A 12,717-nucleotide genomic window follows, 5' to 3' on the forward strand; every position below is an offset into this window, starting at 1 on the left:
ATCTGTTGCATGATGTACTCTCATACACTTCTTCAGGCACCTGTTATTAACTACTGCTGGAGACAGGGTATTGAGGTAGAAGTTTCTCTAGTCTGTCCTGCTATGGCTCTTGTCTGTTAAGTAATGTTCAATGTGTTGCTATTTACTTTAGTTTTTCCTTCCAGCCACTTCTCATTCCTAGGCAATTTTACCATTGTCCAGATAGCAGAAAGAGATGAGCCTTTTTCAAACAAAAGAATTTTAGTTCCCATATCTGACTCCAATAAAGTGCTTTTTAAAATATTTATATATATATATATATATATATATATGTGAAAGGTATAAAATAGTCCTTTCTTTTTAAAATTAAGATTTTATAATAGCTGGAAAACTTGTAAAACACACAACTTTTCTCCCCTTGGCATATCTACTTGGCTTTCATTTTGTTTGCTCCCCATCCCCCTTGATGCACTGGAGATCAGGTAACACTAGCGGAAACTGGGGAGACTCCATTAAAATCCCTGGCTGATGTATTTTGTTCATGACTTGGTTGTGAACAGATTGCCAGATTCAGGATCATGCGGGAGGTGTTTTTTGTTGGATTTTTTTTTTCCCCAGACTGATGGGCTAGGAATTGCTTGAGTGTGGGTTCTTGTCTGCTTCTTATGGTCAGGTCACCTAGGAGATGTTGTGAGAACTGTGGAAAATGGTGATATTCCCAACCTGACTTGCTCTTGTCCAGCAGTACATTACAGTGGTGGCTGTTGATTTTTACTACTATAAGGTCTATAGTACCTTATAGTATAATAGCATAGTACCTTATAGTATAATTTTACTATTATAAGGTCTTGGGAGTTGATTTGTATCTCTGGTGCCTGACGGTCCACAGAGCATGTGTTTTATGGACCATTTTGACCTGGACCCCAACTGCTCATGATTACCCATGATTGTGGCAGGTGGCACCTGGAGACCCCAGTGGTACTTCACAGCCTTCTGTTTCTAAAGTGACTTTGCTGACTGCAAAATACTACTATTACCTTCCTGCATGTAAGCTAGTAGGCTAGTATTCAAACACAATTCACTATGATGTTTTTATAATATTTTTTATATTATCTATAATGAGAGATCTTTTTGAGAGCTAGCTATAAAACCACCACAGCTATGGCACCATAATAGTGAAAGGTGTTTCTCTTTGTGACATCCTGCCACAGCAAAAACACTTTTATTTGTTCTTTTTTGTTAGATTAGTATTCTGTCAATTCTGTCAGTATAGCACCCCAGCTCGGCTCATTAAATGGTTATCTGAATGGCGGTAGCATTGTTATTTGACCTAGAACAAATGTATGAGGTCTAAGACTGTGTAACAGTTTTCTTTCTTCTCCATAACTTTTGCAGGTATTAGGGCTGCTGGTGTGGACGCTGATTGCTGGAACAGAATATTTTTTATATCCAGCCTTTGGCTGGGTGATGTTTGTGGCTGTGTTTTACTGGGTTCTCACTGTCTTCTTTCTGATCATCTACATGACCATGACCTACACCAGGATCCCACAGGTGCCATGGACCACAGTGGTAAATAAACCTGTTCTTTGTTGTTTCAGCTTTGCTGTGTTATGAAGAAAATAAAATACCGATGCTTTCTACAGTTGTAGTTAACCAATTGCACTGGTGCTTTTTGCATTTTTTCCCTACTTTCTTTGTGTCTGCATACCCGCCATGTCTAATGTCTAACTTCATACTACCCAGACTCTACTACCCTTTTAAAACGCTCTCCCTACGATGTTTCAACTTTTTGTTCATCGGTTGATCTAGTGACTTGATTTTTAATAATGTGTGTGTGACTCATATTTATGCACAGTGACCTTTTTTTTCTCCCTGTAGTGATTACACTCCATGAGTCTGTTGCTGCCTCTGAGCAGCCATATGGCTTAAACAGTAGAAATCTCTACTTAAGTCAACACCATGAATTGGAAATGGGACCATGGATCTTAAAGCATGAGTCTTCCTCTGCTAAATCAAAAGAGAAGGTGGTTCAGAGGTAGCAGGAGTCCCACAAGCGATATTTAGCCTACAGTGAAAATGGTGCTGCAAATCATTAGTATTATGTATATATGTAAAATAGATGCCATGTGATCCTTTGCTTTTAGCTCAAGACTTAATGAAGATTAGATAAACAACTAATGTAATTACAGAAAAAAAAATCACAGGCCCTTGAAATTCAGATCCAAGTTTTGTGGTTTGAACAAACCCTGCTAGCTATACATGGCAGCAGTATATTTTTACATGATTTTCATAGCATGTTGGTGTTCAGGGCAGTAGATCCTCAAAGTCATTGTCACGTAAGCCAACTGCTATTTGTTACCCATCCAAGAATTAATATAAATTTGGTTTTGCATTTGTCTGGTACAACGAAATGCTGCTTTTTTTTTTCCCTACTAGCTAAAGACTATCAGCGAGAATTCTGTTAGTTTTATGAAAAAAATATATTTGACTTCTGTGTTGCAAACAGCTTGTTATCGTCTATACTGTGTATGTGACTAAAATTGAATACACTTTTCACCTTCCCATTTGTTGCTGTAATAAATAGCCAGCTATAGCAATTACTAATAAGAACAACCAGGATTCTGTTCAGACAGCTTCTCTGTTTTCAAGTTTCATGACCAGCAATTACCATTAAGGCTATAACAGTGCTGTAGAAATGTTGGGTTATTTCAATTACAGCAGTAATGTGTCTGGATACATTTAAAGGTGGTGTCCCTCCCCCATACATTAGATGTAAGTACATTCAAAAAGAAAGCATTTTTGTATCCACTGGGATACAGTTTTAGTTATTACCCCTCTTTCATCAGTTTAACGCTATCATCAGGCAACAGCTGCACGTAAATGGGTTGCCCCTGATCTATGCGGTAGACAAGCTGGAGTTTTTGATTTGTTTCTACTTGAAATTGAGTGCATTTCTTGCTCTGAGTTCCAAATATATTGTAGATAAGATCACCCAAATGTGGGTCCAAAAGGTAGTCTACCTTTATAGTAAAAGATAATACAAAGAGAAAAGAAATGGAAAACAAATCAAAGATGTTTGCATTTCAGCTTGTTTCGCCCTAGGGTATTAAAAGAGCTATTGGGAGCAGCCTGTGAAATGAAATTCTGCTGCTCCTGGCTGGCCAAGAGTAACACTGGGCCTCTTTTCAGAGAGATGTTTTTTATGTCTTCATTGAAAGGGGCAGGACACACACACACACCTTTTGAGTGAGTTTATACCCACCTCCCCCCCATTCTCCAAAGTATCAGTCTCTGCTAGTTATTGCTCTGCCTCCTCAGGCGACAGTTATCTCAAACTGTGCCGATTGTATGCAGTACCCAAAATTACATCTGGACTTCTTTGTCATAAATTCAGTTTTTGCAGGTTAAGCACATTACCAAATTGCTTAAGATGCAGTTACTTTACTGCAAATTAACCCAAAGGATGTGCTTCAGAACTGACTCTCCTTAATAATGCCAGTTCTTTGCTAAAACAATCAATGGAAGCTTTTAAAATCTGGTAAATTTGAATTTAAGAAGCAGATGGTAATTTAGCATGAACCATTTGGTTTGAGTAATATATTGGCAGTAAAGGCCCAATCAGCTTGCATTGCATTCCATCTTCCCCAGCAGTGTTATTTCCCAAAGCAGCACTTCTAAAAAATTATGTGCTTTTTTTCCTTTTCTACGTGACAAGATATTGCAGGGATTTGTAGCTTTCCAGGGTAATTGAGTCTTTTTGGAACAGGAAATTTAAAAATAACAACAACAAATACTCCAGGCAATCAAATTTGAAGTTTGAAAATCAGTGCTTTACAAAAGTTGTGCTTGCCAATTGTTGGCACCCTGTCCTAAAATTGACGGTTTGATATTTTATTACTGTAATACTTAGATAGGAGAGATGAGATTTACACGTAGAGAAAACATGTTTTATTAGATGAACTGATAGAGGTGAGATACCACTCATGAATAAGCTCATGAATCAAACTGAAGTCCCTGGCACTGGACTCCATCCGAGTGCTGAGGCACTGCCCATGGTTCTCTGCAGAAACATGGGTAAGTGGCTCTTTTCCCAACGTCCTGAAGTTGCAAGGACATAGGAACCACAGGAGAATGTGAATGCCCTTCGGCCTGCTCTGCATTTGGTCAGGCCGTTCATGGACCGACATGTTAAGAGGCAAATGCACAGTGTGCTGCTCTCTAGAGGGGCCTGCAGTTGAGACAGCGAGAGTCTGGGAGGTGGCTTCCCTTCAGAAAGTTTTGAACCCTGTCTGTCATGGGAGTGTGCAGCCAGGCTCCTCCGAGTCTGAAGTAAGCTCTGCCTGAGCCAAACGTCCTGCAGAAGGAAGGATGTGAGGAGCTCCCATACCAACTGCTTCAATCGGCTAGTCCATGCTTTGGTGCACTGAGGGAGGTGCTGGGGCAGACACAGGTGGCTGCTGCCTTCCGAATTTCTCATCTTGGCTGCAGCTCTTTTTTTTTTTTTTTTTTTTTTTGGATTGTGCCAGAGTTGTTGACTGGTGAATTCAATAATGAATAATTGATGTATATTGCCAGCATCCTCTGGGTCACACTATGGAAATTAGTAAGTTGGAGCTGCACCAGTCTGGCAAGGCTTAGAGACAGCTGGGACAACAGATTTAAGGGTTATGATATTTGTGTGATGCTCGGGTACAAAGATAGGGCCAGAAGCTGAAGGGAGCATATCATCTACAATACTAGGACCTTGTCTAAATTGACAGTTATTAATTCGTGCGATTGTAACTAGGTGCAAAGAATGTCAGGAGTATTCCACTTAAATACAGCACCTGTGAACTAGAAGTGTATTTTATGGCCAAATTCATGTGCCTTAGACAAGCAGCAGGGGGGAGTTTTAGGGGATTTTTTTAAAAAACAAGAATGAACTTCCTACAGCCATGACAAAACAGTGAGTAAGTAAATGTCAAAGTATTAAAATTCCTTTAAAGAAAAACAAACACCTCATACCTTTTTGTCTGTCTTTCCTCTTCTCACACTTTCGGCCTCCTTTCCTTTCCTGTTCTCTCTCACATGCAAAACCAGAACAAACTATTCTTGTTCATTCTCTGTAGTGTTGTGTGAGATCAATGTTATCTGCTTTGCTTCGTTTGTAGTAATGAGCATAGATCCCTGGAGACATTTCTCTGCTCCTTAGAAGAGAAAATGTCGCATCTGCCGTGGATGGGTCTTTTCATCATTCAGACTGTTCTCCTCCTTGGTTTTATGTTTGTTTGTTTTTTGTTTGTTCATTTTCTCCTCTCAAAAACAGGTAGAAGGGAAAAGTACTGAATGGTAGAAGAATAGTGACTAAAAATTATACCCTCTTTATTTCCTTCAAAAGCAAAAACAAAGTTTTGGAAGCATCATAAGTATTCTTCATATGCCCAGGAACCATTCATTCTGACAGCATATTTTTTGTAGATTAGGAATGTAATCAAATTGCAGTTTTGTTTCCTTTTTGTTTTTCTTTTCTTTTTTCTCTTCTCTTCTCTTCTCTTCTCTTCTCTTCTCTTCTCTTCTCTTCTCATCTCATCTCATCTCTTTTATCATGTAGTGTCATATTCTTACTGCTTAGCATCTAGATTGCAATAACCAAACTGTGTTCCCATTTTCACTTTTGGAAAATCACAGCACACCCACTTTAAAATAAACTTTCTGGATTTAGTGTGATGGAGAGAGCAGTTGGTCCAAACCATGCATTAATATTTACAAATGTTAAAAATAAGCAGTTAAAATCTAATCTTACAGGTAGAAGCTTGAAAGAAGGTAAAATCATTGAGAAACATATTTTGTGCGTACATCACATGTCCATGTTATGTTTCAGAGGAGAGCTTTGTAATGTCTCAACAGAAAATGGTAACAAATGCTTTGTCATATGAATTGCTAATTTTCCTTTGTTTTTCAACAGGGTCTGTGTTTTAATGGGAGTGCCTTCATTTTGTACCTCATTGCTGCCATTGTAGATGCATCTTCAGTTACCAAAGAACTGGACAGTCACAATTACAACAGTTGGGCAACTTCTTCAGTGAGTTCATTTTCTGGTTCAATCAGTTCAATCTCTAACTAAGTTATATCAAACAAGGGCCCTCTGGAAGTGAGGGTGGAAATGTACATGTTCTGGATTTTTAAAAGCTGCAGACTGCTATAAAAACTCACACACAAAATCTATAGATAGCTGTAATTTAGTTCATAGTTTTTGGAGACAACTAGAAATTCAACCAGGAGATGACTGTCACATCTGAAAAAGGCTGTAATGCTTTTGAGGTCATACTGCTCTCCCTTCCTTGCCCCAACTTATTACTAACTTTCTGGCAGAATTTATAGTCTGTACATCAGAGCAGACAAATCGGGTGAGCACCAGGTTTGCTTAGTGCATTTATACAACTTCAAAAGCAGTTTAAACTAACTCAGCTGACTTTGCATGGATGTGGCTAAGGTACATTTAGCTTTCTGCAGGCTGAGCCATACACAGAGCACCTGTGGGAAGGCCCTGCAGTGATATTGTCATTTCCACAGTGATCTTCCTGTTCCAGCCTCACCTTTTGATAATCCTTCTTCTGAGCTGGGTGGGCAATGCTTGAAAAATCACATAACTCCCAAGTGTTTTAAAGTGGATGCAAATCATTAGTGTCTGACATTACTGTCTTACTACTTAGATTTGTGAATCTGAAGCTGTCGATGTGAGTAAAAAACAACATTTTTATATATATAAGAGCTGTGTCACTTAATGAGTAGGTGAAGATATTCTCTAGCTAAGTTAAGGGAGTTTCAAAAGAACTTCTTGCATGTTTTGGCAACAGTAGAAAAATTGAATTTTATAGAGTGACTCTGAATTACAGCTACCTTGCTGACAGTTAATGCATCTGCAGTTGTCTTTTCTGGACTATTCACGAATTCTGTCTTCCATCTGAAGCTTATTTTACACAGTGATGAACACAGAGACTTGAACACCTGCTCTGTTTTTGTCTTGGGAATGGAATATCTACATCCCTGTCACTTCAGTGCTGTTCAGGTTCTTCTCTTTGCAGTTTGTAATTATTGATCAGTTACTCAGCCAGTGCTGTTGATGGGAGCTTGCTTGCTGCTAGATAAGCTTCCATGCTGATAAACATTTTATGCAAAATGCAACAATGCTCAGTGTCTCATGGGATATTTGGAATCTCTTCTAATACCCCTTAATAGTGTTTATCTAATGCACTGTCTAAATAAACTATTAAATGTAGATTCTTGCTTTCTGAACCCATTAAGGGTTTCGTGGATAGATATTTGTGATAATTTAGCGAATCATCCATCTCCTACAGTTGCTCTCTATTGGAAAGATTTTGGATGGAGCTTTTATTTCCTAAGAAACAACAGTCTTGTGAAGAATGCTACCATTTTCTATTGTAATCGATTTTTGCATTATCATCTACAGGTTTTGGTGTCACAGATTAAATTTACATTAGATCAGACTCACCAAAAGTCCTCTATCGGGGGGCCTAGGTTTGCTGTCTGTTTACGTGCCTAGCAATGCCTTGCTCTCAGAACTGAAGTGCCTTCCTGGGCCAATAATGGAAGCAAGAAATGCTAGTAGAATTACAGAATATTTTTAGGCTGGAAGGGACCTCTAGATGTCATCTGGTCCCACCTGTCCTCCTCCAAAGCAGGGCTCACTTGTACCAGGCTGCTCAGGGCCTTGGCTAATTGAGTTTTGAGCATTTCCAAGGATGGATATTCCGAAACGCCTGTGGACCCCTGTTGTCCTATTTGACTACTCTCATTGCAATATTTTTTTTTGCTAATATCTAACTGAAGTTTCCCTTCTTGTAACTTGTGTTTGTTCTCTCTCGTCCCTATCACTGTTGACCTCCAAGAAAAGTAGTGTTAATCCTCTTTACAGTGTCAGCTTTATTTGGTTCGGTTACCAGCACAAAACATTCTGGCCTTATCATAAGCTATTTTGTACAACATGCAGTGATTAGCAGGAACTTAACCACTGGCACCGAATTGGACTTTATCAGTACAACTGAAATAGTTCACAGCTGTTCTTTGGTTTCTGGGTGCATATGCTGCAAGGACTGCAGAAGCAGAACCACTGATACTCTGTAGTTCTTAAAATCTTCAAATATAGAATAAATCTAGCTTGCTATAGAAGGTTCGTTCTGCAGTCGATTTCTGAGAAAGGAGTAATATCTCAACGTGGTTGCTGTCACCGTTATTTGCTCTGAGGAACACCTTTATGCATTAGTAGAGGACCACTGAAATTAGTAACCTGATTGGTACTGCCATTTGAGAACATGCCTAGGCCTGAATTTTGAATCCAGGTCTCTTCTGTAAACTACCTGGATGAAAGGTATGCCACGCTGAGGCATGGGTGGGCTTTAGGCAATTCCTGGAGCACAGCAGCACTGTGGGAATGTGAGCTTGAGCACACACTGTCCCATGGGCTATCCCTCAGTCTTTACCAGAAATTGATGTTACAAGCTGCACACATAGGATTAGCAGGTGTCTGGTCCACAAGATCCATACTGAGGCAATATAATGTGGAGATAAGTATTGAAATAGTCCACATTTTGGCTGCTTCTAGGCACATATTTCTACATATAAGCTTACTTAGACAGTGTTGGCTGTGTTGGCAAACCAAGTAAAAGGAGGACACCATTTTAGTAAATCTAGTACTTTTCCTTTTTCCAAATGCCATAACTAATTTTTCATAGAAATGAGAATGCTCTCAAATACTTGTTTTCTAATATATATATATTTTCCCCTCTCTCTACAGTTCTTTGCCTTCGTGGTTACCTCCTGCTATGCTGGAAATACGTATTTTAGCTTTATATCTTGGCAATCAAGAACTTTGCAGTAAATATTTTGTTAAAGTGAATTCTATAGTATGAACTACCTTGAGGATTATACTCTTGATGAAAGCTTGGAAGAGGGATCGGATCTTTTCAAACGTGTCTGTTAGAACTGGCAATATATTTTAACTGAGATTAAAATGGGTATTTATAATACAATATCATATTTAGTGACACCTAACATTGACTTTGTACTGTATAATAAAATTTTATACTGCTTCTTTTAAAATTAACATGGTATTTTTCTAGACATTGTGTAGATCTTATGACTAAACCTTTAATAAACTTTGCTGAAATGATGTGCCAATTTTGTAAATGTAACTTTTTAAATGTGACAGTTGTATTTTGATACTGAATGCTACGAATCAAAACTAAGATTGATATTGTCTAGTTATTATGAATAAAAAGTGACATTGTGCAGAAGAAAAACCCTAAAAGCTTTAAAAATAAATAAATAATTGACCCAACTTTGCATGTTTTGTAACCTGGGAGTACAGGTTTGCTTTTTTATCTCTTTTTCGGAGGAAAGTATATGCTACTTAGAATTTTGATGGTGCTGTCAGTTTACATATTTTAATAGCCTCTTTTAGTCATGAGATTGGTTCTGGAACCTATTAATGTATGTCTGAAGCTTGCTTGAAGGAGTGGTGCGTCTGAAACACATTATCTTAACAGGTTTCTCAAATCCAGCAGGCTCCAAGGCATAAGTCTAGACAACAGGCCTGTAATGCTCAGTGTTTAACCTACAGAACACCTACTAAAGGTATAATTTTTGTTTCTCTGAGAACTGTTTCTTTTTTCATTCTCTCTTTTTTCTTTTTTTTTTTTCTCCTCAGATTAGGCCAGTAATCTGTCCTAAATAAAATCTGGGTATCAAAATCTTATTGAATGATACGAAGATTAAGTCCATAGAAGAATTGTCAAGACACTAGTGAATTTTCTCCCTCCTTCCCTCTTTATTGGCATCATTTGTGTTGTTAGTTTAACAAATGAAGTTTTTAATTTGACTCACATTTAAATAACTTTGAGTCAAACAGAAGTATGATGGAAGATTATGACTTTCAAGACAAATACCTTTGAAAATGACTTTCAAATAGAAATTACCTAAGGAATCTTTTCCAGGAATTATGTGAAGAGTAAGATTGTGATTATTTTGTGATATTATTTCAAGTTTCATTTAAAACTACTGATAAATCCCTTATTCCTGCATTAAGAGGATTTGGACTCTTCCAGTCTTCAAAGACATTGTTGAACTAATGTATTTGGTAGTAGAGAAATCTTGCTGCTTCAGAGAAGCATTTCTCCCTGTGAGTAAGTGGTGTGTGCTTACTTACGTGCATGTCCTGCAGCTAGGGAGATTTATCAGCAGCCAGCTAATTCTATTCTCAATCCCCTTGGTTTGTTCTTGATTATCTATTGGAGTCACAGGATTTCAATGTAAGGGAAGCCAAGATATTATTTAAATACCTATATTTGTCTGCAGTTGCATCTGGCCTGCATAACAAAGGTCAGGCTGTCTGCTGCTTGCTAATATTATCCCGTCCTGAGAATGAAGAAGGGCTACCAACTATGCATTTTATCTGCATGGATAAAATGTGTCATTAAAATCCCATATGCTCTTTCCCATTGCTGGAAAAGAATCAAAGGCATAAAATCATACAAATGTCACCTGATTAAATGTGATTAGAAATATAGCCAAAATTAAAATCTCCTGTGTGATTTCCCATCTGTAAAAATGCTTGAGTAGTAATAGAAATTCTTTCTTGCATGATATTTGACATACATATCTAAGTTCAAAGAACACGACTGTGTTTGTATGAATGTTTCATGACCTTGTGGTAACTGTGATGTGTGGTCTAACGCCATAACCCTGACAACATTTGTGGATAGAGGTAGCAAGAGGGAGAAGAGCTACAAGGGAGTAATACAATTCATCCAGTTTACCAAAAAACATCATGGAAACTGCGTGTTAGAAAACAGCCACTGTATGTCAGAGTAAACCCATTAATGAAGGATACAAACACACTGTTGCCAGCTAGGGAATGCTTCTGGCAAAATGTCTACCTCATCTCTGAGTCTTCAGCCCTGATTCTCAAGGGAAGACGTGCAGAATGTCTTCCAAAGGCAAGTCTGGGAATTAAATTTTTAACTCTGCTGAATTAAAAAAAAAATACATACTAGGCACCAATTTGTTCTGTGTTTGGCCTCGCTTTGTTTCCCAAACCATAACTTATCTGCCTTGTTCTTTCCCTTTGAAAAGATAATCATCTTACTTCCCATGCTATTTCTCAATTTTCTTATTTCCCATGTCTTCCCCAGCTACCAAGTGATTGTTTTTCAAGTGATCTGTATGTCTAGTTAAAATTGGATACAATACAAGCTGAGAATTACTTCTGAAGGTTTCTGCTTCTATTTCAGGCCTGAAAAAAGGCAAAAGCATCCAAAAGGTCACGGGTTTCTTCCAGGTGTGTTAGTCTTAAATAGCAACTTGCCAACTATGACCTGTGCTTCTGTATATTCTAATATTGATAAAGAAGATAACCCAGCTGTGGTTTATCACATAACAATTAAAACAAGAGTTGTGGGTGTAGACATTTCTTTTGGTGTGTAACATAGAAAGAAGCCTTAGTTAAAAGTAAACTGGGAAGTGATGAAATCCTTAGCAAAATTCTTGAGAATTATAATCAAAACTGGAAATTCAGCGGTGTTTTAGACTCGAGTCTGTGCCGGTGGTTTATGGAAAATGCCATATTTCTGAGTAGAAAATATGACTATTATTCTACATGCATTTGTGTAAAGGTATTTCTATTTCACTGGGCTAAACTCGGATCAGCAGGGTCGCAGTTATATACATACTTTCATGAGAAATTAAGAACTAAACTAGCTGAATCAGCAGGTAAGAAAAATATGTTTCTTAATAGAAGTACAGAAATTACTAGAGCCTTCCTCCAAAGGGCCTGCAAGGAAACTATAAATGCGGAACAGTATGGAAAATAAAAGAGCTAAAAAATAAAAAGCTGTTAAAAAAAAAAAAAAAGCTTTCTCATCATTTTCCTCGTGTAGATTGGTAATGTTGCAGCTTTGATATCTAATGACATGAGTTAAAATTTGGTGGGAGAGGTAATATCTTTTATTGCAACTACTGGTTGGCCTAGTAGAAGCCAAAACCTCTACTGCTTGGTCTATCGCAAGCCATTGCCTACACTCGCAAACCCCGTCTTGCTCATGTAAATTACTTATGCTAGACCCTATCTGTGCTGGAGATCACCTGAACTTACCTGTCTTCACTCCTAAGACAATCTTAGTTGCTCAAGGACCTCTTAATTACTAAACATGAAGAGAATACGCATCCTAACTTCAGAACAAAGCGTAAGATGGGGTTACTCCTCTAATGAGTGTAAAAGCTCCATATACCCAGCTCAGAGGCCTCCTATTGCCCTGCTTATCAGAAAGCAAAAAAAGTTATTTTTAAACTTGAGGAAATATATAGCTTCCTTTACTGAGTGTTAGTAACTCCGCATGATTTAACCCAAAGCGTGGAGCTGGGGTGCTCTGCCAGTCATTACAGTCTTGCCTGCCGTTCCCCATTTAACGCTAACGTTTGTCACGAATCGGACGGCTTATGGTTTGGTGGGGTTTTTGTGGTGCTTTGGTGGTTCGTTGTGTAGTTTTGGTGAGAGAGCACGCTCCGTGCAGGAAGATGCTGCTTGCAGCACCCCTCGCAGGACACCTCAGCCAAACCACCACAGGCCGAGGGGCCGCTGCCCGCCGGCGGGAGCCGAGCCGGCTCCTCTCTCAACCCCCGTCCCCCTAAACCCCCCCTCGGCCCTCACCACCGCCACCCTGCCGGCCTCCCACCCCCGCAGGC

General features: G+C 38.7%; 1 protein-coding gene across 1 annotated transcript in view; it reads left to right on the forward strand.

Moving 5' to 3' along the window:
• Positions 1–9,051, forward strand: part of CMTM8 (CKLF like MARVEL transmembrane domain containing 8) — a 35,674-nt gene extending 26,623 nt beyond the window's left edge. The window contains exons 2-4 of the mRNA XM_035549822.2: positions 1,375–1,548; positions 5,924–6,040; positions 8,774–9,051. Of these exons, the coding sequence (XP_035405715.1) occupies positions 1,375–1,548; positions 5,924–6,040; positions 8,774–8,857 (375 nt within the window). The 3' untranslated portion in view covers positions 8,858–9,051. The remainder of the gene's footprint in view (positions 1–1,374; positions 1,549–5,923; positions 6,041–8,773) is intronic.
• Positions 9,052–12,717: the final 3,666 nt, after the last annotated feature.

The sequence above is a fragment of the Cygnus atratus genome, chromosome 2, assembly GCF_013377495.2.
Source record: "Cygnus atratus isolate AKBS03 ecotype Queensland, Australia chromosome 2, CAtr_DNAZoo_HiC_assembly, whole genome shotgun sequence".
Classification (NCBI taxonomy): Eukaryota; Metazoa; Chordata; class Aves; order Anseriformes; family Anatidae; genus Cygnus; species Cygnus atratus.